Source organism: Rhinolophus sinicus, linkage group LG04 (assembly GCF_036562045.2).
Source record: "Rhinolophus sinicus isolate RSC01 linkage group LG04, ASM3656204v1, whole genome shotgun sequence".
NCBI classification, from domain to species: domain Eukaryota; kingdom Metazoa; phylum Chordata; class Mammalia; order Chiroptera; family Rhinolophidae; genus Rhinolophus; species Rhinolophus sinicus.
In genome coordinates this window covers 141215077-141239556 of record NC_133754.1, presented here as the reverse complement: position 1 = coordinate 141239556, position 24480 = coordinate 141215077, and the positions used below count along the sequence as shown (strand labels likewise).

Here is a 24480-nt window from a genome sequence, read left to right as displayed (position 1 = left end):
GCACTTCTTGACCTTGTAAGTCTATTTCCTTTTCCAAGTTATGGATGTTTTCAGTCATCATTTCTTCAAATAGATTCTTGATCCCTTGCTCCCTCTCTTCTCCGTCTGTTACTCCTGTGATGCGAATGCTGTTAAACTTGATGCTGTCCCAGAGGTCCCTTAAACTACCTTTGGTTTTCTTTTTATCCTTTTTTTCTTTTTGTTGTTCCAATTGGGTGTTTTTTGCTACCTTGTCTTCTAAATTGCTCATTAGAACTTCTGCTTCATCTAATCTGCTGTTGATTCCTTCTAGTGTATTCTTCACTTCTGACTGGTTCTTTGTAATGGTTTCTATGTCCTCCTTTATGTTTACTAGCTCTTTGTTGAAGTTCTCACTAAGTTCCTTAAGCATTCTTACAACCATTGTTTTAAACTCTGTCTCTGGCAGGTCAGTTGTTTCCATTTTCATTTAGTTTTTTTCCTGGAATTTTCTCCTGTTCTTTTATTTGGGTCATGTTTCTTTGTTTCCTCATTCTGGCTGCCTCTCTGTGTTTGCTTCTATGTATTAGGTAGATCTCCTATGTCTCTCAGTCTTTCCTGGGTGGCCTTATGTAATATGTGTCCTGTGTGGTCCAATGGCACAGTTTCCCTGATTACCCATATGTGTGTTCCAGAAGTGTCCCTTGTGTGTGTTGCATGTATTTTCCTATGGCAGTTGAGCACTGATTGCTTTTGGTGCCTCAGTAGGTGGGATTGACTCTCAGCTTCACTGGCTGTGATGATTGGCTATGCCTACAATGTATGAGCTGCTGTGTGAGGAATGGCCCCTTAGAGGTGGAATTCCCCCATGGCTCTAGTGCCTTTGATACTACCCTTTGGGTGTTCCACTTTTGGGGTTAATCAGGTAGTACTCTGGTGTGGTCTGAGGCTGGCCTCTGAGTGTGTTATTTTGGGTGCTTCCTGGGAGGTGCTCCCATGCAGGCCAATTTCAGCCTTGCCTGTGACTTGCCCAGGGCTAACTAGTAGAAGCTACAAAGCTACATGCAGTTGGATGCTGCCTGTGCTGGACCAGGAAGCATGTAGGGGTGGCACTCGTGTGAACAAAGGCTGGCTGCCACCAGTATCGGGCCTGAAGCAGCTTAGCAAAATGCCCAGATCCCCCTAGGCCTGTTGCCACCTGCCGGCTGCCAGTAAGGCTCAGCCACTGAAAGAGCCTCCTTAGGTGCGTGGGCTTGACTCGTTGACCTGGTGGTGACAGTGCCCCCTACGATGCCACCCGAGTAGGGCAAGGCAGGTTCCCAGGGAGTCACCTTGGTGGGGCCAGTGGTTTTCACAAAATTAATGCAGGTTCAGTTCTTGCGACAGTGCTGACCTTCTAGTCACACTGCAAAACACTCAGAAAACACCACAGCCAGCCACCGCTCACCTTGTGCCCGCAGTTTCCCGAGAGTCCCTCCTCCCACCCCAGGAAAGGCTGCAGCACGAGCTGGGGCTGACTGCCTGCCACCGAAAGTTTCACAAGCCACCACAGGGCGCCGGCGGCTATAGAAGCTCTTGCAGTTTGCAGGGTGGGGCTGGCCACTCAAGAACTAAGAGTGCCTTGGGCAATGCCACACTAGCTAGGCAGGGCGGGGTCCCAGAGAGTCACCAAGGTGGGGCATGAGCAGATTTTACCAGAAAAAATGCGTTCTCAGATTTGGCCCTCTCCTCCTCCATTTTTCTTTATCTTTGTGATCTTTTTGGATAGAAACCTGAAACATAATTCAATGTCCAACAAGAATTCTAATCTCCATTGCATTATATTCTCTAATATGGTATTTGTTATGAAAAATGCAATTATCATGTAAGCTCCTGGCCACAAAACCTGAACTATATTATAAATACACTTATCATAACACTTCAAAACACTGGCAGAAAGCTACATAATCATTCCACAAATTATGAGAAAGACATCCCTGATTCAAAGCGATCTCACTAAGCCAGAAGTTGGCAATCATAATATATTTTATCAGGGTGAACTTTTAAAAACAGTTTTATGCAATAGGAGGATTTGCTGTTCCAATTAGCCCCTTGGTATGCCAAGACAGCTCACAAGAAGCAGGATTTTTTGGCACTTGTTAGAAATACTAGTGAATAAAACAAGTTCCCACCTGCCTTGAGAGTCCTTATTTTATGATACAGTGAATAATTTGACATAGTTTGTAGGCTCTCGTATCTTTAGCTTTCATGACTAAACAGCAACTAAGAATATTATGTCGTCTATATTTCCCAGAGAATTGCAGTCTTTTATTTTAATGAGTAAAACCACAGGCTTCCTTATTCTCTGATATTTATCTAAATAATGACCTCTTAAGACAAGAAACAATCACCTTATAAGGGAAATCTAAAGCTTTATTTCTGTTCCTCAAGCTCTTGAAACACAACCAAAGATCCAAAATAGTTGGCTATTCATAAGCAAAGCAAATGAAATGCAATCTCTGTTTTTAACACAAAGAGAGCCTCTAAGACTACCCAAGGATTCCCTTGCCTGCCTCATCCCATATTCTTTCCTAACATCCTTTCCTACCACTGTTCTCCTTAAACCACAGCTTGGTCCTAGGGACACACATCTAGCAGGCACCATGCAGCCAGAAGTCTCTGCCCACTCACTTATTTAAAGAACAGAAAAGTGATAGAGACCCCCAACCCTAAGCTCTTAACCACTGACTTTTCCCCTTTCTCCTTTCCAGGGTAATATTTCCCTTTTCTGTACCTCCTTTCATGGGGACAAAACTTTGGCAAAATCTGGGGCTCACGAATCGTGTGGCCCCTTCAGAGGGTGCCAGCTCAGGCATTTTGGACATTGTTTGAACCATTAGTGGGGAGGTAAGACAAAGTTAGGGGAGATGATTACAAAAGCACCCCAATCTGTTGTAGCCTCTGTCTCTGTCCCCTTCCTTGATAATTATGAACCAACAAAGAAAGTCTCTGGTTTGACTCCACAACTCATGGGTGGCAAAGAACCTTTCAAGGTTCTGCAATTCAGATTCCCTCTTGAGATGACTGCCCACCTTATAGGCACTGATGGGGAGATTACAAAAGGATGTCACTTGCAGAGGGGAAATCTGTGCCTTCCAGTTTGGTAGTCCTTGACACCCCCCCCCCCCCAATCACCTATCGTGGTTATCTGGCTCCAGCGTCTGTGTTCTAGCCCATCTGTTTTAGAACCTTCCCTAAGAGTAGTTTCCCAGGATCCATAGAGAGACCTTTACCCTTCTCACCTGCAATAGTAGTGGCGGCCAAATTTGGCCCAGTGATCTCGGACAATTTCCTCCACACTCTGCTTCCGGGCAGCAATAATGGAGAGCCAGACCAAGACAGCCCAAAGGCCATCTTTCTCCCGGAGGTGATCGGAGCCTAAAGGAGAAAGAAATGTTCTGCTGAGGATTTGTTCCTGGGGGAAAAGTAAAAGCTAAATGAACTATGACGACCAGTTAGCAATTGAGTGTTATATTGAAATGGTTGGATATATTTATTCATTGTGTTAAATATATGTCCCATAATATACTTACATTTCCAAAAACAAGTAACCAAAATTCTGATAGTACAAAACAATATCAAAAAATAAAATAAAATCCTGTAAACTCTTGAAGCGACTAAAGAGCCAAATTGATATCATATTTACCCAATGGTATCATTCATTCAGTAGATATTTGGTGATCCTTATAATATACCAAACATTGCTCTAGGTACCAGGGATACATCAGTGAAAAAGATAGCTCTTTTCTCATGAAGCTTAAATTCAAGTAGGTGGAAAACATCAACAACTGAAGAGTAGACAAATTAAAGAACACGATGCATCAAGTAAGCACAAGGGCTATATAAAAAATTAACTGGGTGATGATGTCACAGAGTGTGACAGCAGCAAAGATTGCTATACCTAGAGTAGTGTATTTTACCTAGAGTAGGGTTGAATGGTGGCTCCCCAAAAGATATATCTACCCATAACCTGTGACTGTGAAAGAGCCAAATTGCAAATATACTTAAGTTAAGGATCTTGAGATGAGATCATCCTGGACTGCCAGGTGGGCCCTAAATCCAATGACAAGTGTTCTTAGAAGAAGAGGGGACACAGAGAGAAGAAATACAAAGGAGCAGGTTATGTGAAGACAGAGGTAGAGACTGAAATTAAGCTGCCACAAGCCACGGAATGCATGGAGCCACCAGAAATTGAAAGAGGCAGGGAAGGATTCTCCCCTAGAGCCTTCAGAGGGAACATGGCCCCGATCACACCTTGATTTTGGACTTCTGGCCTCAAGAACTACGAGAGAATACATTTCTGTTGTTTTAAGCCACCCAGTTTGTGGTCATTTGTTATGGCAGCCTTAGAAAACTAATACAGGTAGTCAGGGACAGCCCCACTGAGGTGAAGACATCTGAGTTTACATCTGAGAAGAAGGAGTCAGCCATGCCAAGATCTTGGGGCAAAACATTTCAAGTGGAGAGACAGCAAGCACAAAGTCCTTGAGGCAGGAATAACCTTGGAAGTTTAATCCTATAGCTATTTCTATAGAAAGAGATGTAGTTCATATTGTGGCATTCACAAGAATGAAGAATAAAATCTAAACAGGTAGCTTCCTGTACAAAGAAGAACCCAGAAGAATGTTTTATAGATGCATTTAAGCATCCGTCTGTTGGCCAATTGTAAGATTACTCTGACGTGAACAAAGCCCTGGGTACAAAGGAACATGTTGTAGTGTAAGAAACGTGGTACAGTGGCGAAGGTGCCGGGAAGGCTTTGGGACTAAGATTTTAAACCAAATGCTGCTACTTCCCAGGTGTGAGAAGTTACAGCCAAGATGTTAGTATTTCTGAGCCCCAACTTCTGATCTGTAAAATGGCGATACCATCACCAATCTTGTGGGGTTGTATCAATTTAATCAAGTTCAGAGGGCAGGCTCTCAAGTCAAATTTTTCATGTTCCAATTTTGGCTCAGCCACCTACCTTTGTGTGACTTGCTGTCCTTGCTTGCAACATAGGGACAATAATGGGTCCTACTCCATGGGGTGACTGTCAGGATGGAGAGACCAAACATGCCTCGATATTTAGAGCAGTGACTGGGATGTTACAACAGCAGTTGCTGATGACCGTGTTGTTGGTAATTCACATAAAGAACCAACATGATGCTGACTCCTCAGTACATACACTGAGGCAAACTGTTCTGTTATTCATGTAATTTAATCCTCTGTCTCTTGCAATAGCAATGTCTTAAGAAGGGGACTGGGACCAGGGGATGGACCATTTCTTCTTGCAATAGAGCAATGAGAATGGACAACAGTGCTCTTGGGTTTCAGGGCTCTGAAACATTGGTAGAAAATCAAAAAGGGAAACCTCACAGTCACAGGGCTGCTTAAACCTTGAAAACGCTGAAACAATCTCTTAATTAAGTTAAACATCTTTAATAACTTCTCAGTGAAGCTAGGAACTATTGACCCTTCTTGTTACATTTATAGTGTTAAATGTTTTTCTCAAAAACCAAACAAAACAAAACCATACAACCTTGAGAGGGCAGCAGAAATATTTGAAAGGAAAAAGGATCAGTCTTTAGTTTTGCCTACACACCGGTCCGTGGTCTGCTGACCACACTTTAGATGTCTGGTTGCAGCTGCCGTTAGGTTAAGAAGACCCTGGATTTTAATCATCACACCATGGAGTGACTCTAGTCTCATCCCAGTGAACTCTTCACACTGCGACAAAAATGGAAGGAGTTTGGAAGATGCTGGGTTAGCTCCATAGCCAAGTGCAAAAGAAAAAAAAAAATCTAGGAAACCTTGCCCAGTGGAATAATTTTAAAACATTTTGTCCTTTTATAGCTAAAAAAAAATAAAAATCACTTTTATTTACTGGCTAAAGAAAAATACCCTGTTGTTCTAAAACATGGGCTTTGCATACCTTGCATCTCCAGCTGGATTACATTACATGGAGATAGAGCCATTAGATACTATTAACTCTGTGAAATAAGATGTCATAATTTAGCAGTAGAGAGACATAAAGTTATTTTAGCAAGATTAACATACATACACACACACACACACACACACACACACACACACACACCCCTCAGCCATTCGTAGCCAACTGCATAGCAGACTGTGGGTTGGCTTGGATATACATGCCTACAAGTTATACATCTGTCAAGATTCATAAGGGGCCAAGGATGAAGTAAAATTGTGTTCTTCACAGATCGCTGAGGTGGGGACAGAGACATTGATGCTGCTGCCCTTATACAGATGTTCCCACTGGATGCTCACAGTGTGCTTTGGGGGCAGCTCCACCAAACCATTAACACTTATTCTCTGTGAAGTGGGAGAATCGCAGCTGGTTTGCTTCTTCTTTTGCGGTATTTGCACAATAAATGTGTATTATTTTCATAATAAGAAAAAAAATACATTTTTAAGGTATCAATGGTGTGTAGAAATTCCCATTTGCAAACATTAAATTCCATTTAGCCAGAGCTAGTCGGGATACTAACGGGATCAATACCACTTACGAACAGGTGAGGAACTTCGAACCCATTGATCATCCCATTTCTCAGGCTGAGTAATAGTCTCTAGGAGCATGGAGAGTGACTGTGACCCCCACCCTGTGGTCTCAGGATGAGGATCCGGGATGTCCTTCAGGACCTGACAGAAAGTGAGGAAGGAGAAGGAAGGAGGCCCACTGCTGCGCTGTCAACATTGGGCGTGGGGCAAGCCTGGCTTGGGGGACGGGGTTTGCCTGCCTCACAGAGAGACCCCACTAGGAAGGACAAAGCTTCAGATGCACGTCCGAAGCCCCGGTGCCCATTTCTACTGTTGCTGACCACATGTGGAGAGGGGCTCACCCGGCCTGCGTTTCACCCCCTTTTTTTCCCAGGCAAAATCCCAACATTCTGTGAACAGTTAAAGAGTTGTTTGGGGAAAAAAGCAAATGAGATATTTCTTTACTTCCTCACTTCACATGTTCACATCTGCTCTGTCTTTAAAACATGAGATCCCAGAAACAAAAAAATTCTTATACTGGAACATTTATACACATTATTGCCAGTACAATTTTTTTAAGACTATTTTTTTTAGAGCAGTGTTAGCTCCATAGCAAAACTGAACAAAAAGTACCAGCAGGTAGCCTGTATTCCCTGTCCCCACATAAATACTACCCTCCCCCATATTCAACGTCCCCCACCAGAGTGGGACATTTGTTACAACTGAGGAACCTACACTGATTGACACATCATTATCACTCAGAGTCCATAGTCTATGTTAGGGTTCACTCTTGGTAGTGCACATTCTGTGGGTTTCGACAAATGCATAATGGCATCATTATAGTGTCATACAGAAGAGTTTTACTGCCTGAAAAACCCTGTGTCTGGCCTATTCATCCTCCCTCCCTCCTAGCCCCTGGCAACCACTAATCTTCTCACCATTCTTCATGGTTTTGCCTTTTCCAGATTATCATTTAGTTGAACTCATACAGCATGGAGCCTCTTCAGTTTCACATCTTTCACTTAGTCATATGCATTTAAAGTTCTTCCATGAATTTTCATGGCTTCATAGCTCATTTCATTTTAGCAATGAATAATGCCAGCACAACTTTTGAAGCTTGCTTCCTCTGGGTTCCTGGCTGGTGGTGCAGCCAGAGCTTGCCACCTGGCTGATGACACTGCAAGGAGCTTTTACCCATATTCCCAAAGCGTGGAAGTACCATTCACTTTGCCTTCCTCCATCCAGGCCAGCCCAGCTTGAAGCAGCTGTCCCCTACCCAGATGCTAGGAAGAGGGCACTCAGCTCGTCCCTGCCATGATTCCAGCAAAAATTGGTACAAAAAAGAGGGACTATTGTTCTCTCATCAGAAACATCCCTATTCTCCCTCTACCCAAATTAGACTTTGAATTTTCTCAAGCTTTTAAATCATATTATTTGACCGAGGCATTACACTAATCAGTATAGTGACCTCACAAAAGAAAAGGGGAAAATAAAGACAGTACTCAAACTTTTCAAAGGAATTTTCTTCCAATGAAAATCTCAGCATGGGCAAATCAACTCAACAAAACATCACATATGTTACTACTAACAGATCAAGTCTTCTCAGCAGACAGCTCAGGAAAGCCTGAATCTGTCCATTAGGAAAATATAAATCAGTTTGGACCTGCTGCTGACTCCAAGATGAAACACAGGTTAGTGATTCTCAGCTCAGGCTGCACATTAGAATCACCTAAAGAACTTATAGATACCGATGCTCAGAATTTTTGGTAATAGGACGCAAGCATCAGTAATTTTTCTTTTTTTTAAGCTCCTTGGGTGATTCTCATGGACAGCCAGGGTTGAGAGCCGCTGGCTGCTTAAGGTGAAGGGTATTCAAACTAGTCCTATGTTGGGGGCAGATCACTTAGACGTAGTGAGATAGGCCTCTTTCTCTTTTGGTTTAAATTTGGAGTTGAACAAATTAGCCATGGGTCTCTAGTTCAGTGGATGCCACTGGCCTTGCTCAGGTGGGTGGCTCTCGCTGAAGTCAGGTTCAGTATTACCATTTCTCCCTGCACTGTTGTCTGGAAAACTTGTGAGGGTTTTGTCAACTTTGGGGCAACCAACTCACCTTGATCTACCTGGAACTTTCACAGTTTTAGCATGAAATGTCCCATATCCTGGAAAACCTCAGTCCCAGGCAAACCAGGATGGTAGGTCATCTAATAAGAAAGGCCACTCACTCAAAGAGGTTCCTGATGGTTTTTTGGATATGTGCACATTTGGCACGTAACCTTAGCACACACATTTCCTGGAGCCAGAAATGACAGGGGATATGTGTGTGTGTGTGTGTGTGTGTGTGTGTGTGTGTGTGTGTGTATTTGCTCTTGAAGCAGAACTGCAAAGCGAGATAAATTCCATTCTTGGAAGAATAACAGTAAAGCACCAGTCACTAAACTCATTTTAAACATCTATTACCTAATTTTCATAATTTGATAGCTCCTTTTTACCGATAAGAGATTGAGGTGAAGTCATTCGTAAGAGGTCACACAGTGATTACGTAGTAAAAAGAAGATTCAACCTGGGCAGTTTGGTTCGGACACCATGGACTTTACTACTAGAATCGCCCGATAATGACAGTGGGTCTTGGGAATTGCAATAAAGCAGATACAATGCCTCACGTGGTTAGGGCGGAGGCAGCCCTTCTGAGGATTTGGGTAATGAATTTGCGCTTCTTCCTTCTCACATTAGACATGCAGGAAAAGTTGCCAAATTTCCCTTTACTTCTCCTCTCGTATCAATTTACCCTTTTAATTTGCAAATGAAGTTTTCATTAATTTTCAGTGAAAATCTTCCCATCCTCTTTTTATCCACTCAAGACAAGGATTTGTCTTTTAAAAATAGTAGAGTTATTAGGGGAAATTGGGGGACATGCCTTGCAGATGAATCCAAGATTAGAGAACATGCTACAGAATTGTGACAGGTGTTTTTTTCTTTTTTTCCATGTCTCAAACTGCATAATTCAGCTTTTTAAATCTAGCCAACCAGCAAGACTCACGGAAAAATTGTCACTTTTCCATGGTTAAAAATAAACACTTTTTTAAAAATGCACTAAAATTTTCACCTATTGGAGAACAAACTCTGGTGCATATAAGCAGGTCACAGCCTGCTGTCAGCTCAGAAAGGTTTGTTTGCTGCTCAGAAAGGCAGTAACTGACAGATGTGCCTCACCCTGTGCTGTGGGCAACATGGCTACCAATAATAATACTATGTAACAATAAATTTGATGACAACCATGATGATGATGATGATGATGATGATGATGATGACGACGACGATGATTGACACAAATATGCTGTGGCTTTTGGCCAATAGCCTGACAATAGCAACACCCTGTAAACTCCCTGAGGGAAGGGTCTCTCTCTGAAATTACTCATCACTCTTCCTGGCCCTGGCTCACAAGAGGTGTGCAGTAAATATTCACTGAATGAATAAATAAATTACTGAGCGAAACTCTAGTATAGAATTTGATAGAATTCATCAGAGTCATTCCTCACTAAAAGTAGCCAGCTAGCAGCAACCTGGGACATTACATTGGAAGACACTTTACAGATCATCCCACTGAACAGATTCATCTTATAAATGAGGAAATTGAGGCCCAGAGAAGATAAGCGATCTGTGCAAGGTAGTTGAGCCACAAAGATGGGGAGTCAAGATTGGGGCCAAGTCTGTCCACTCCTGGTGCTGTGCGTTTATATACCATTCCCCCAAGTCCCCTGGCATTCATTCTCCACCTAAAAGAATAACCAGATGGGAGAAAATGACCTCTTGGCATTTTCTTAAATAGGGGCAGCTGAGTACTGTGGCACCAGTGAGAGTCGGCTTGAATCCTGGCTCTGGCACTGTGACGTTGGCCTGTGGCTTGACGTTCCTTACTAAGCCTCAGTTACCTTATCTGTAAAACGGGGGTCAGTATGGTCCCTACTTCAGTTCATTGAAATAGTGCACAGGAGGCTCTAAGCATTGTATCTGCATGCCCTAAGGCAGTCAAGCCATCCACCCCAGAGGAGGGGAATACAGCCAGCCAGCTGACACACTTCTCTCACACCAGCACTCAAGCACAAGAAGGTAAGTGACAGTGGGACTTTCTAACTCATATATCCCATCCCATTTCTTTGTCACCTCTACTGATGGGAGCAACACAACTCTTTAAGAATTCTTCCTTGACAGGACATAAGCTGTATCAGAAATCTCTCCAGTGGCCTGCATTACACGCCTGCATTACAAGGTTGGGGATCTGTCACTCTGTAGTCATTATACTTTATTCTCAGTGAGGCCACCTAGCAACTATCAGAGAGCAGGTAGAGATGCCTCGAAGCACAATTTTCGGGATGAATCTTAAATACCAAGGGATGGCACCCTTATTGAAAGTCTCTTAGCAGGCACTGTGAAAAGAAACGCTTAATCTGCTTGGGATCCTTCAGTCTGTGGCTAAGGGCCGTGATTTCCCAGGAATCCCAGTCCTAGAGTGCACTGCTAAGTGTGGACATCGCCTCAGAGGCCCAATTCCTTTGTTTCTGCTCCACACTTAGGTATCACACTACACTCCCTCTTGCTACTTCTCAACAGCTTAGAGGATGAATTGAAGGATCAATGGAACTGGAACCGCGGAGACCGCAAGAAAAGGATCCTATGGGATGAAGACATTCTTCCCACTCCAGGAGGGAACTCTGTTTCCCAGCACCAGGTTTGATAGTTTGTAAAGGGTCCAGAAGGGAGTTTCAGCTTTCGGACTTTACAAGGCGGCATTTGGGGATGTCAATCACAGCACCTCTGTGCTCTGGCCCAGACTAGATTGAATTGCACATGTGCACACAGCCTGTTGCAACTAGCCCAGCAGTGAAACTGCTCTCCTTGCACTGCTAATGCTGTCATCACAGCCCCCTCACATCACATCTGCTACCCAGCCAAATTTACACAAACTGGCCACAAATAAATGTGGGAGAACCTCAATAATCTGAAATTCACAGATCTATAGGCCTTTTTCTCCAGAGACTTGGACAGATATGGAAATAGCCAAATGTAGAATTAATGAGCTCCTAGATAGGGAACTAAGGCTTTCCTTTTTTTCACCTTTTTAAAAGTATACGTTATTAAATAAAACAATTGTATAAATAAGAGGGAGCTAAATCTATTCAATATTTATTCAACAGCACGACTGTGAACCCAATCTTGAGCTAGGCTGTACATAGTTCATGTGTGAAATATAAATGAAGGAAGAGGCATGGCCCTGAAAGTATTATTAACTGTATAACCATTAGGGGATGTAAAATGTCCATTCATAAAATAACCAGGGAATAAGTCAGTAACACAAACCATAAGACAATAGAGCAGAGAATGTCTAGGACAAAGGCCGTCAGAATTTAGCACATATAAAAGATCCCTAGCCCACTGTTGAATGTGGCTATTTATAGGTAATTGTTAGCAATCCCACACAAGAAATAAACAAGTTAATAAAATAAATTACAAATACTTGACAGTATTTGAAATTTATAATCTGTTCATTCATGCAGGTTTGGGGAAAAAGTCTTTCTAGAAATGCTTTGTTAGACATTAATTTGTGTTGATAATTATATGACAATTAAAACTAGCTAAGCTTTATTTTAAATTTTTATATAATTCTGATTTTACTATATTTCATAATATCACTCCTCACCCCTTCCAACTGGTGTATATTTGTGTGGTTTTGTTTTCATGAATCCTCCCAAATCTTGGGATACCCTAATGCCTGGATCTCCAGAAATATATTCACTCAAGAATGATAAAAACATAACTACTAATAATGCAAAGAAGAAATACCAAAATAAGAAGTCTTTGTTTCTTCCTTCCTTCCTTCTTTCTTTTCATCCATCCATCCATCCATCCATCCTTCTATCCTTTTGTCCATCTTTCTATCCTTCCATCCATCCTACAAACACTTACTCAAGGCCTACCATATATCAGAGAAATAGAGCTGAATGAGATAGCCATGGCCCTGTTCTCAGGGCATTTACAATTTCTGCATGGCAAGCAGAGGGATCTGGCAAATCTCAAGAGACTAGAAAGATACTCGAGATTTCCTGTGACATGGAATACACATGCCCTGGGCCTCTTCTTTTTGTGCTAGAAACTGATGTAAGAATAGCTAACTTCAAGAGCACCAGGCTGTGCTCTGGAGTTCACAGTGGAAAAGTTGGTGTGACAATGATGGACAAGTCATGTTGGTACTAGGAGACCTGGATTCAATTCCAAATGTCCAGAAAGAGATGGATGTATACAAAAGGCTTTAGCAATGCCCTGGCATATACTAAGTGCCCATTTTAAAAAGATAACTATTATTATTGTGAAAAACTCAACAGAGAACACATTCTCAGAAACAATAAAAATTGTTATATTGCCTGATTCTATTTAACAAATTTGTATGGCTATTGACATTAGCTTTCTAAAAATACATAATAAAAGTAATAGTAATACTCAAAATGGTGGTCAAGCTTGTAGCTCTTCCAGGTATTCACAAAGAGAGTAATTCTTTGGTGTTACCTATAACAGGACAAGCTCTGAGCTGTGACAATTTATACACTTCCCAAGTGGTATGACTTCTTAGAAAACTGATGACAATGATGGGAACTAGTAGCACATCATCAACAAATGCCAAAAAAACTTCAAAGTTTTTGGTTTAGATCTTAGTTTTAGTATTTCAGTATATCCCCTTTTGTGTACAGGAATAGGTATAGATTTCTTCAAACTTAGAACTTTAGAAAAGTAGCCACAATGCCATTGAGGTGAACCGTTTTCTTCCATTGAAATCTGAGGATTTATAAAGTGTTCTCTTCTCTTTCTGTAAAGCAGTTTTCCAGGGCCCTTCCTAGGAAGTGGGTGCATACCTGGTCCCAGCACAAAAGATTATTTCGCTTCTCAAATGATCTTGGTTCTCTGGCAGAGCAATAAATGCAGATTTCCTATCGTCTAGGGCCTGGGCTTTTCCATAGGAGGGAAGCCTGAACTTTGATCCTGTCACCAGCTTGTTACCTTGGAATGCCCTGGGTGCTCAAGAGGCCAGCAAGGGGACTTTCCACCCAGGATCTATCCTGCTCATCTCAGACAAAAAGCCTGGCATTCTTGAACCTGAGGCAGATCTGTAATTTCAAGCTTTCCTGGCACTAAACTATGCATTCCTAGTTGGTACACAGCTCCATGCCTCAGGGATACTGAACAAGGCCTCCACTTGAAAAGGTCTGGTTAAATTTGAGAAGCATTTCCCGAGTCTCAGGTCTAAAACCTTTCCGTCTCTCCACTTTCTCCTCCATTAATTAGGTAAATTACTTGATTCTGAAAACCACATCCCAAGGTAAAAAGGAAGCTCGGGTGACCAGTTGACTTTTACAGGTTGGAAGTGAAGGTCAGAGGGGCCACATGGCTTGTCCATAAGTGGAAGGCAAGGGCCTTGAATGTAATTTTAGCCTCACATTCCTGGGCCTCTAGACTTCCGGGACCACACCTGGTGTGGTATCTCAGGCAGGAGACCTGTCTTTTAGTTCCACTGTAATCTAATTCAAGTGGAGGCCTTTTCTGGGCTCTGGAGCCGTGGGTGAGTCATATAACTACTTCTTGGGTTCAGGAGCTTCATCTGTCAAATCAGGCTAGCGTCACCTGAAACTGAAGAATGATGGAGGACGCAATACCTTTAAGACACTATATACTGAAAAATCTTTTGTGCTCCTTGAAAGGAAAATGATAGACAAATATAACAGTGAGAGATTTTTCAAATTCCCTTCTAGTCTAGCTTACATGTTTCAATCAGCATAACTGTATGAAAGCAAAGCTTACTGAAAAGTGTCTGCAAGGGGACCTCCCTCCTATGCAGACCATGGTTTCCTATTTCCAGTTGAGTCAAGTCCCAATGTCTAAGCCGGGCAGGCAAAGGGCTTCAAAAATTGGCCCCTCCTCACTCATATTTCCAGTTCTGTTGCATGATACTCCCTTCTCTACCCTACCCTGCATCAGAGGTGAGTAAACTTCGGCCCATGGGCCAAATTTGGACTGAGGCCTATTTATGTAAGTAAATTTTCATTGGAACACAGCATTCTTTTTTGTTTATGTATTGTTTATGGCTGCTTTTGTGCTACAGTGGTAGAATTGAGTAATTGCGAAAGAGACAGTACGTAGCCTCTTAGTCTGCAAAGCACAAAATATTTACTATTTGGCACTTTACAGAAAAAGTTTGCCAACTACTGCTATAGATCAGTCTTTTTCAGACATTTTTGGCCATGACCCAAAACACATACATTTTGCCATGAGAACTATGTACATGTAAATTTGCACATGGGTATCTATAACATTTACCTTTACTAAACACACTGCATTCTGATCGGTTTTAGTCTATTACATTTTCTTAAGAGCTGTTCATGACACTACACTAATCTCATGATCTCACATGAGTCTTAATTTATATTTGGAAAACACTGCTCTAGACAAATTGAACAACTGGCTACTCACAACACACGGCCCCTGCTTCTCCCACCACTGTGCCTTTCTTGACATTTCTCCCTCCATCTGACAAGGCCCTGTCCTTTCATCTCTATGTGCACAAATGATTTCCATTCTTTAAGAACTAGCCCAACTTCTACCTCTTTCATGAAGTCTGCTTTGAACTTCCAGTCCCAAAGCATTTTCTCCTGTTCTCATCTCCCATCGTATTTTGTCTATTTCTCTATTGTAGAACTTTAAAGTTTCTGCTCTGTGGAGGAGTCACCTGTGCACCTTTCTAATTATGTACCCTAAAGGTCTTGAGTTTCTTAAGAGTATGGTCTTAAGCATTTTGCATTCTATATGCCATATAATACAGTGCCTTGTATAATATAAGTACTTCATCCATGTTTATTAAATTGAAGTAAGCAAATATTTATTACTAAGGGTATAAATGTAATACCTGGATTGATCCTTTGATTTTAAAGACTATAATTATGGGATAGATTAGAAGCACTCAATAAATGCTTATAAAGACAGAGAGAGATAACCTGGACTCACCAGTTCCATCCCAGTTGTTAAATTTGTGTTATTTGAATAACCAGAAGGTAGAATTATTATATACAACGTAGAATCAATGAGTGTTTGAGTCAGTCACTGGTTTAGACCCCAAGAACACAAAAGGAGAAGGAAACTGTTCCATTTGTTAGGGCCTTAGCAGAGAAAAGCTATAACAGTTTTAACTGTCCTGAGCAGAGCTGCCATCTATACATTCTGAATTCACACAGTAGTACTTGAGAGTGCTTGGCACGGTTGCTCTTTTTCCAAGGAAACAAAGATGCATGCCATCCTTCTTTCACCATTGATGGTAATGCTACTAGAATCTAAAGGACTTTGGTAAAAGGAGAAAATTCCCCAGGAGGAATGTGCTTCAGAAACCCCAACATAACCTGAAATTCTATCATTATGACCAGCTAGAGTGGTTTTACTGCAATCTATTTAAGCATAACCAAACAGTACTTATTACAAACAGAAATTCAAGAACGGTTTGATATCAGTAAATTGATCATGATATTTCATTACATTCACATAATAAAGGAGAAAAATACATACTAACATATCACTAGATTCTAAAAGGGCACTTGATAAATCTAACAGCCATTTCTAATAAGGTTCTAAGTAAAGGGAGAATAGGGGGGGAAAATCTACAAAAAAATGATAGATATTACCAATATTTAAAAGCAATCATCAAAACAGATGGTAAAATATTAAATCCATTTCCATTAAAATCATGAACTACTACAATTATTTAATATTACTTTGAAGACTAATACAATAAGAATATGAAATAAATGATATAAATGTTAGAAAAGCAAATAAAAAAATATTTTAGTCATAGATTATGTGATTGTACACCTGAAAAAAAATCCTAAGAGAGTGTAGAGTTTTTAGAAAAGAAAATGCTATAATTAAGAATAGAATCTGCTGAGGTGGATGTGAACCAGATAAAAGGCATTTTAATAAATAACTTCTCTTCATATAAGCACTAAATGAATTAGAAAAGGAAATGAGGACATCAACATTAAAATCAAAGCTGTTACAAGCTCTACAGCACATATGACCCCGGTCTCTTTAATGAGTAAGTTAGAAAGAGAAAATGTGGAGGAGAAAAATGCAGATTGAAAGGGACTTAAGAGATATAAACCAGTTATAATGTAAGACCATTTGGATTCTAATTGGAAAAGATAAACAATTAAGTTGTGGGGGGGAAGAATAGGAGAAATTAAGAAATTACTTCTGCAGTTCCACTTCTGCATTTCTGTATAAGATATGGAAATCTACAAGAGACTTTTACTCCAATCCCAGTAATAATAAAAGGCCAAGAAACCTAAAAAAAAAAAAAAAAAATCATAATTTTCTTGAACTCATTAGCGATCTGAAATCACAAGGCAATAAAGTAAATTATGTAGTGACAAGCCCCTCCAAGGAGAGAAAGGACACAAAACTGTCGCACTTTTAGCAGAGAACAGGAGAAAGAGGATGCTTCTATATACATTAATGATAAGAAGTTAATAATAATAGTTTTAGAAAGTCTTAAAGGCCAAGTATAGCGTATAATGTTGTTTAAAATTGCTTGGAGTCTCAAATACAAGGGACACACTTCCAAGTTATCTCCCACAGGCCTCTGCAGGGCGCTGACAAGAAACAAACAGGGCAACTTGGTGGTGCTGGTGGGGCAGGAGATGACCGACCGGCTGCTGAGAGGCAAGCATGAGGGCCTTCCAGTTCCCCAAACCTTTCTTTCAAGAACACAAAAACCTTAAGCTGCTGGATGTACGAGCAGCAAACCACCCCCTCTCAAGGGCCCAGGCAAAGGTCCACTACTACCGGAATAGGGGTTGGAGTAAAACCCTCTGCCCCTGAAGAAAGGGGAGGAAACCTTCTTGGGCCCAGAACTCCACACCAATACTAAGCAGAGGTCTGTTGCCACTGGAGAAAGGTCAAGTACCTGGTGTTAGAAGTCTATTTTGTATTACAGACATGCTGTAACTGCTGGAAGCTGTGAATGAAACAGAAACACGGAAAAATCTCCTCCAGCACTTCATTCAGCATGTAGTAAAAAATATCCCACTTCTGGAAGAATTTGAAGCCTGTAGTACACTAAACATTGTAGTAGAAACAACAAAACCCAAACCCAGCTCAACTCCTGACTAAATTAACTTAACCTTGCATTCTAATGGTGGATAGAAGAGGTTTGCCCATTTCTGTATATAAATATTATTTACTTGAGTCTCTACTATTCTTATATACATACTGTCCAGCATTCAGTGAAATATGAGATACACAAAAAAGCAAGAAAGAACAAACCTCTGTTTTAATCAAGAGATAAAGCAATCAAGAGAATCAGAATAAAAAATGAACCAAATATTAGAATTATCAGACGGAGTTTAAAATAACTGTTCAGTGAGCTAATGAAAAAGATAAACAACATGTAGTATAAAACATAGATAAACACATATAAAAAATAGGTATAAAAATAATTTCTTCAGAGAGGTGAAATTATGTTTAAAAAGTCAAAGAGAAATGCTAGCAATAAAAAACACAGTATCAGAGATGAAGAATTTTTTCAGCAGGCTCATCAGTAGATTGGATACAACTAAGGAAAGAATCAGTGACTTAAAGATATGCCAATAGTGATTACCTAAACTGAAACACAAAAGGAAAAAAAGTAAACAAAACCAAACAGTGGATGTAAGAGCTCTGAGACAACATATGAGTATGGTCAAAATTCATCTATCGTATGTGTAATTCGAGTCCCAGAGGAGAAGAGAGCGAGAATGGGAAAGGAGAAACATCTGAAAAGGTATAGCGGAGAATTTTCTAAAATTAATGCAAGACAACAACAGATCGAAGAATCCCAGAGATCCCCAAGCAGGGTTTTAAAAAAGTACACACACTCAGACATATTATAGTTAAACTGTTGAAAACAAAAGAGAAAAAGGAAATATTGAATGCAGTCAGAGGCCGGGGCTGGGGAGAATTTCAATGGAGAGAAACAGAGATAAGAATTAGAGGCCACTTCTTAGAAACTATGAAAGCTAGAAAACAATGAAGTGACAACTTTAAAATACTGAAAGAAGTTATTTTTTTAACATTTGAGGTGTGAAGATGGTACATATTCTTTTTCTCAGTAGCTGTTTAAGATTCACGGTAAGGCTTGCTTCACAATAATCATGGAGGAGGACTCCCCTTGTGGATGAGGGTAGAGATCAAGCAAGATTGACCATGAGTTTATGATGGTTGAAACTAAGTGATGAACATATGAGAATTCAGTGTACTATCCTCTCTAATCTTAAATTTCCATAACAGCAAATTTTTTAAAGAAATGAAAATCTTTTATAAAAAAGAAGAAATGGTCAGAAGAGATAAGTGTATCATAGCACATATCTTACTAGGTTTCTTTCTTTCTTATTTATTTATTTACCTCTCATTAACTCTTCCTCCAGTCTCCAAACTGGGGTCACAAACTGCAGCCCCCCTTTCCAGTAACATCAACCCCCCCCCACCCCCCAGCGCCTACCAGTGCCAAAGCTCTCTTCTCCACACAGAGAACACCGTCCCGAGTCCATCAGGTTTGAGAAGAATCGCCATCCAGCTGGGGTCTCGTATACAGGGACCTTCATTGATTTGGCCACTCTGAAAAATGAAATGCGAGGCAATGGTGAATTCTTATGTCTCCTTTCCTTTATTTTCTCAGCACAAAAGGAAGTCTTTAGGCTATATTAATTCCACAACTAGATTTCAGGACATCCTGAACAAAGCTGACAGTTTTCAGGAAGTCAAGCCATAAGGTAGAGAATGATAAATAGTCTACTCCAACGGTTCTCAATTTTGTTTTCTCCACAATACAAAAAATATTAATGCAGAGAATATTCTCACATTTACGTTTCCATTCTATAAATGTTTCTTTATCTATGTGGTAAAATCCTACATGGGGATCTCAAAATCTAAATTAAGATGGTATTTGGGTACAGACACTTTGGAATATTGTTTCACAGTATCTATTAAAGATGAATATACACATATCCTATGCACCAGCAATTGAACTCCAAGAAATTACTAATGACACGTAATGGACACTGCTCAACTTTGACCCCAACACACACACACACACACACACACACACACACACACACACACACACACACACTTTAGGATTTTTAGGGCTGGAACACTCATTTTACCACCTGCTAGGAATGTTGATGGATGACAGCTCACAAATGTGGCCTCCACTCTTTGTGGAAGAGAAATGTCTCACGGGAAAACACTCTCCCTTCCCTGGGTCAATCCACATCCAGTGACTGGTGAATGAAGGACATACAAATGTCTAGCCTCCTTGCTTCTAATTGGCCATCGTAAGTGGCCATTTCAGCTCCAGAGCTCCCCATAGGTTGTCTGAGGCCTTTGTTGTAACTGCATCACAGTCTAGCTTCTCTCTGTGTCCAATCCCTCTTTCTCACCCCGCCCCCCACTGGTGTTGATCTTGAAGGCAACTCTGATCTTTCTTGGTGGGACGGGGAAAAGACATTTTTTAATTATTTATTTTTTTCAGTTGCAGTTGACATTCAGTATTATTTTATAGTCGTTTCAGGTGTAGGCAGCTTTGATCTTGATGGCAGAAAGAAATAAACTTCCTTAAGCAAATCTCTCTCAGAGCTGCTTCTGGGGAAACCCAGTGTGTGACATTATTCAACCGAATGTATACATAAGATTTTACAAAAATTATCATAGAATCTCAATTCACAACAACTGAAACAATCCAAATGTCCATCAAAGTGGAATGGACAAATGATTTGCAATTTATAACACAATACCATAAATGCCACTGAATGAACTATTGCTACATGCAACAACTTGAATGAATCTCACAAACATAATACTGAGTAAAAGAAACCAATACAAAGGACTATACACTGTGTTGTTTTGTCTAGATAAAATTCAAAAACAGCTCAAACCAATCAATGCTACCAAAATTCAGGCTCGGAGGATCAAAGGGATCAAGTGTTTTATTCAGATCCCACAGAGGTAAAAGGCAAAGCTAGAATTTGGACCCACGTCTGCTTAGTTTCTGCTCATGCTCCATTCCCCTACATCACGCTGTCTCCCCAAATATTTTAGTGCTTAAAAGGGGTATGCAGATCTCCAAGCACAGTGGGGAATGAGCTGATACCACAGACATTGGCCTGAAGAGTTTTATCTTTCCCATATGCAAGCAACAAAAAAAGAGAGAAAAAAACCACCAAATGCCTGCTACCAGCAAGGTTTAGCTCTCTGAAGGCTGTAAGTATGGAAGGTGGCCCTGGAAAGGAACCAGTGAGGGTGTTTTGGTGAAGAGGAAGAAAGATGCACATAGGACAAAGGATACAATGTAACAATGATTTCTTTAAGTGTGGTTTATGGCCACAGTTAAAGGGGAAAAAAATCTAGAAGTAAACGCCTCCCTTCCCATAAAATCTAAATATAATCAATGTGCTCAGGATCTTGAAAAATTACGGGCCAAGTCTCTTTCAAGTTTGCATTGGGGAAAAAAAAAGGCACCTTTTAAGATGTGCGGGTGTTACATCAAAAGTTCTGTCTTCTCTTTATTTCAACAGTGTCTAAGAAAGATGTACAATCATGCTTACATCCTGGTAGGAACAATGAAACAAATCCATCCCAAATTATAGAGCAAAGGCAAATATTCAGAGTCATTAATTTCATGGTCAGAAGCTCAAGGAAAGAGAAATAATTCACACAAAATCACACAGAAGCTTTCCAGAGGCAGCACATAGTAAAGTCTGGGTCAAAATTAATTTAGCAAAGCTGAATGCATATGATCCCAAATGGAACATGCAACATGGGGCAGAGGTGAGGGTAGAGGGTGTGGAGATGTATATTCTCTGGCCAAAACATTCTTGTCGATTCAAAGCCAAGTTGGCAGATCTGAAGGGAGGGGAAAGGATTTCCCCAGCTCCCACCCTTCCCAGTTAATCAGTCTCACAAGGTCATTAAGCTGAAGGCTGAGGCTGGATTTTAAAGGACCGGATACTTTTATAGCTATGAGCCACAGTGGGAGCTATGCAAGCTAAGATAACAATGTGGATAATTAAATTTTAGGATCTTGAGCACAAGTTGATTGTGTCCTAGAGTCAGAAAGGAATTTCTCTCCCTCCTCTCTCTCCTGCACTTGGGATCCATCCCAAACAGCATTCAGCAGATACCATTCTCTGGACTGGTTTTTGGCAGGAGGCCCCTAGGGAGACTGGAGACTGTGAAACTCTGTGGGACAAAAGCGTAAAATAAAGCTGCTCATGCTGAGGGTCTGCACCCTTCTCCTTGACTGCTGCCACCATGTTTTGAAGATAAACATAAAAACTCACTGTCTAGGAAAGACCAGAGCTCAAGGAAAAGAAAGAAAATGAATCTGGCCCACAATTTTCCTACAAGTGGGAGGGAGCCCTAGTAGCCAAAAAAACATGGTAGATATAAGTTCCTCAGTGTGGATTTTAAAACGTCTAAAAATGTGGCTTCAGGTTAGAAATAGCTTCAACCTATCTGTCTAAGTTTCTTCCATGATACTCCATACGTGATCCTAAAAAACTGGGCCATCTCTTTTTTTTTTTTTTTTTCGATTACAGTTGACATTCAATATTATTTTATATTAGTTTCAGGTGTACAGCATAGTGGTTAGACATTTATATAGTTTACGAAGTGATCCCTCAATAATTCTAGTACCCATTTAACACTATTGTAATATTATTGGCTATATTCTCTATACTGTACTTTACATCCCCGTGACTATTTTATAACTGCCGATTTGTACTTCTTAATCCCTCACATTTTTCACCCATTCCCCCAAGCCTTCTCTCACCTGGCAACCATCAGTTTGTTCACTGTATCTATGACTCTGTTTCTAAAACTGGACCATTACTTATTTTTCAAATATGCCCTTGCATATTTTTTTTTCTGTTTACTTGTGAGTCCTTCTTCGTGCTTTTTATTTTACCTGCATTAATCCTCCTTTCCAATCTCTGTCAAAATATTTCGCGTTGCTTCATGGCCTATCTTTCATGCCCTGCCATCATGAAACCTGTGGCAAAGGCTGCTAGGTGGTCAACAAACCCATCTCTTCTCCTAGACACACAGCTGGACTACATTTCCCGGCCTCCCTCACAGTCACTGGTGGCCGCATGGTAGAGTTCTAGCCAATGGAAATTGAGTATAATGACATACATCCTTTTCAGATCTGGCTATTAAAACTTTCTATCCTCCATGTTCTATCTCCTTTTCCCAGTTGAATGTGGACAAGCCCAGCAATACTAGAAGCTACATGTTGAAGGTGGTGGACCCACAACATGGAAGGATCTGGATCTCTGAATCACCATTTGGAGCAGAATGAACCACCAATCAGGAACTCCGGTTTTTAACTTTTGATGACTGAGAAACAACCTTTGCTGTGTTTCATTCGTCATAGGTTTTGGAATTAGTTTTGTAGTAGAAGCTCCATTATCTTAACAAATACTATCCTTCTCACAGCCACATCAGTCTGAAGTAACCCTTCCTGCAGCCGTGCTTCCTCTTGGTACCGGCCTTTATGTTCACTTTGTCATTGTATGTGTTGCTGCCTCCTTCACACTTTCCCTCAACACAGAGACACACCTCCACTGACAATGAGTTAGAAGTTCTTTGAGGTAAGGACTGCATTTTATATACCTTCATAGCTCTTCAATGTCTAGGGTAATATAGGACCTTGTCAGACTTGCCCTCAATAAATTCTGTACAATTCCAGCTGACTCATATCTATTATTTAAGGTGTGTTTTCAATAGCAGAAGGAAAAGTATCTATTTTATGGTCTTTTCTCCTTATATTTTCCTAAAAATGTAACTAAGGCATCTCTGCACGTTTTATTGAAATTAGTCATTTTAAGCAAAGATAATTTCTCCAGGTATTAATTAGTGGGCCTATCGTGATGAGACAAAGGCATTTCTTGGAATAAGGATCTTACAGAATTAAGACAGTGACCAATGAGAATCAAAGATTTGAGGAATAAAGGTTTCTTTAGCTTGCGAAAGAATAGCCCAATAAACAATGCCTGATTATGTCAAGTGCATGAGACATACCCAGCTGCTCTTGAAATCCTGCTTCAAGAAAGTTGTAATACATTCAAAGACAACAAGATCCAGGTGCTTCTTCCTTTTGATTTATTGTCAAATGTCCACTATTTTGAGATCCAGGCAGAATTCATGGTTTGATTTTCTACACGCTGAACTCTCAGACCTTTTTTAAAAAGTTCCCAACTGCATAGACTAGAAGATATTTGCATCACATATATGCAACAAAAGGTTTAATATGCAGTTTACATTTTAAAAACTCCTATAAATCAATTTTTAAAAAAAGGTAGCTAACCTTTTAAAAGAGGACGAAAGTCTTGAACAGGCACTTAACAAAAGAGAATATTAAAGTGACCAATTGGCATATGAAAAGGTGCTCAGCATCATTAGAGATTGGGGAACTGCAAAGTAAAAACCTCAGTGAGATGTCACTACACACCCACAGATTAGATGAAAAGAGTGATATTGCCAAGTGCAGGTGAAGATTTGGAACTCTCGTGTATTGCTAAGGGAATGCTACTCAGTACCAACTATGTTATTACGTGATATATTCACCCAGAAGAATAGCATAGAACAGAGAAAATGAACAAACTACCACTATATAGAAAAATATAAATGATTATCATGCACACAACAGTGAGTGAAAAAAGTCAGACACAGGGGACTATATACTGTATGATTCCATTTATACATAGTTCAAAAATAGACAAAACTAATCATAAACATTAGTCTATGCAATTATTTTTTAGCTCTGACACCAAAAGCACAGGCAACAAAAGCAAAATTAAATAAGTGGGACTACATAAACTAAACGTTACTGCACAGCAAAAGAAACAACCAACAAAATGAAAAGGTAACCTATGA

General features: G+C 40.4%; 1 protein-coding gene across 1 annotated transcript in view; it reads right to left on the bottom strand.

Annotated features, from left to right (window-relative positions):
* PGM5 (phosphoglucomutase 5) overlaps positions 1–24480 on the bottom strand; it is a 177557-nt gene that overhangs the window by 51176 nt on the left and 101901 nt on the right. Inside the window, exons 7-8 of the mRNA XM_019730342.2 lie at positions 19046–19161; positions 3240–3375 (exon numbers count right to left, since the gene is read on the bottom strand). Coding sequence (XP_019585901.1) covers positions 3240–3375; positions 19046–19161 — 252 coding nt within the window. The remainder of the gene's footprint in view (positions 1–3239; positions 3376–19045; positions 19162–24480) is intronic.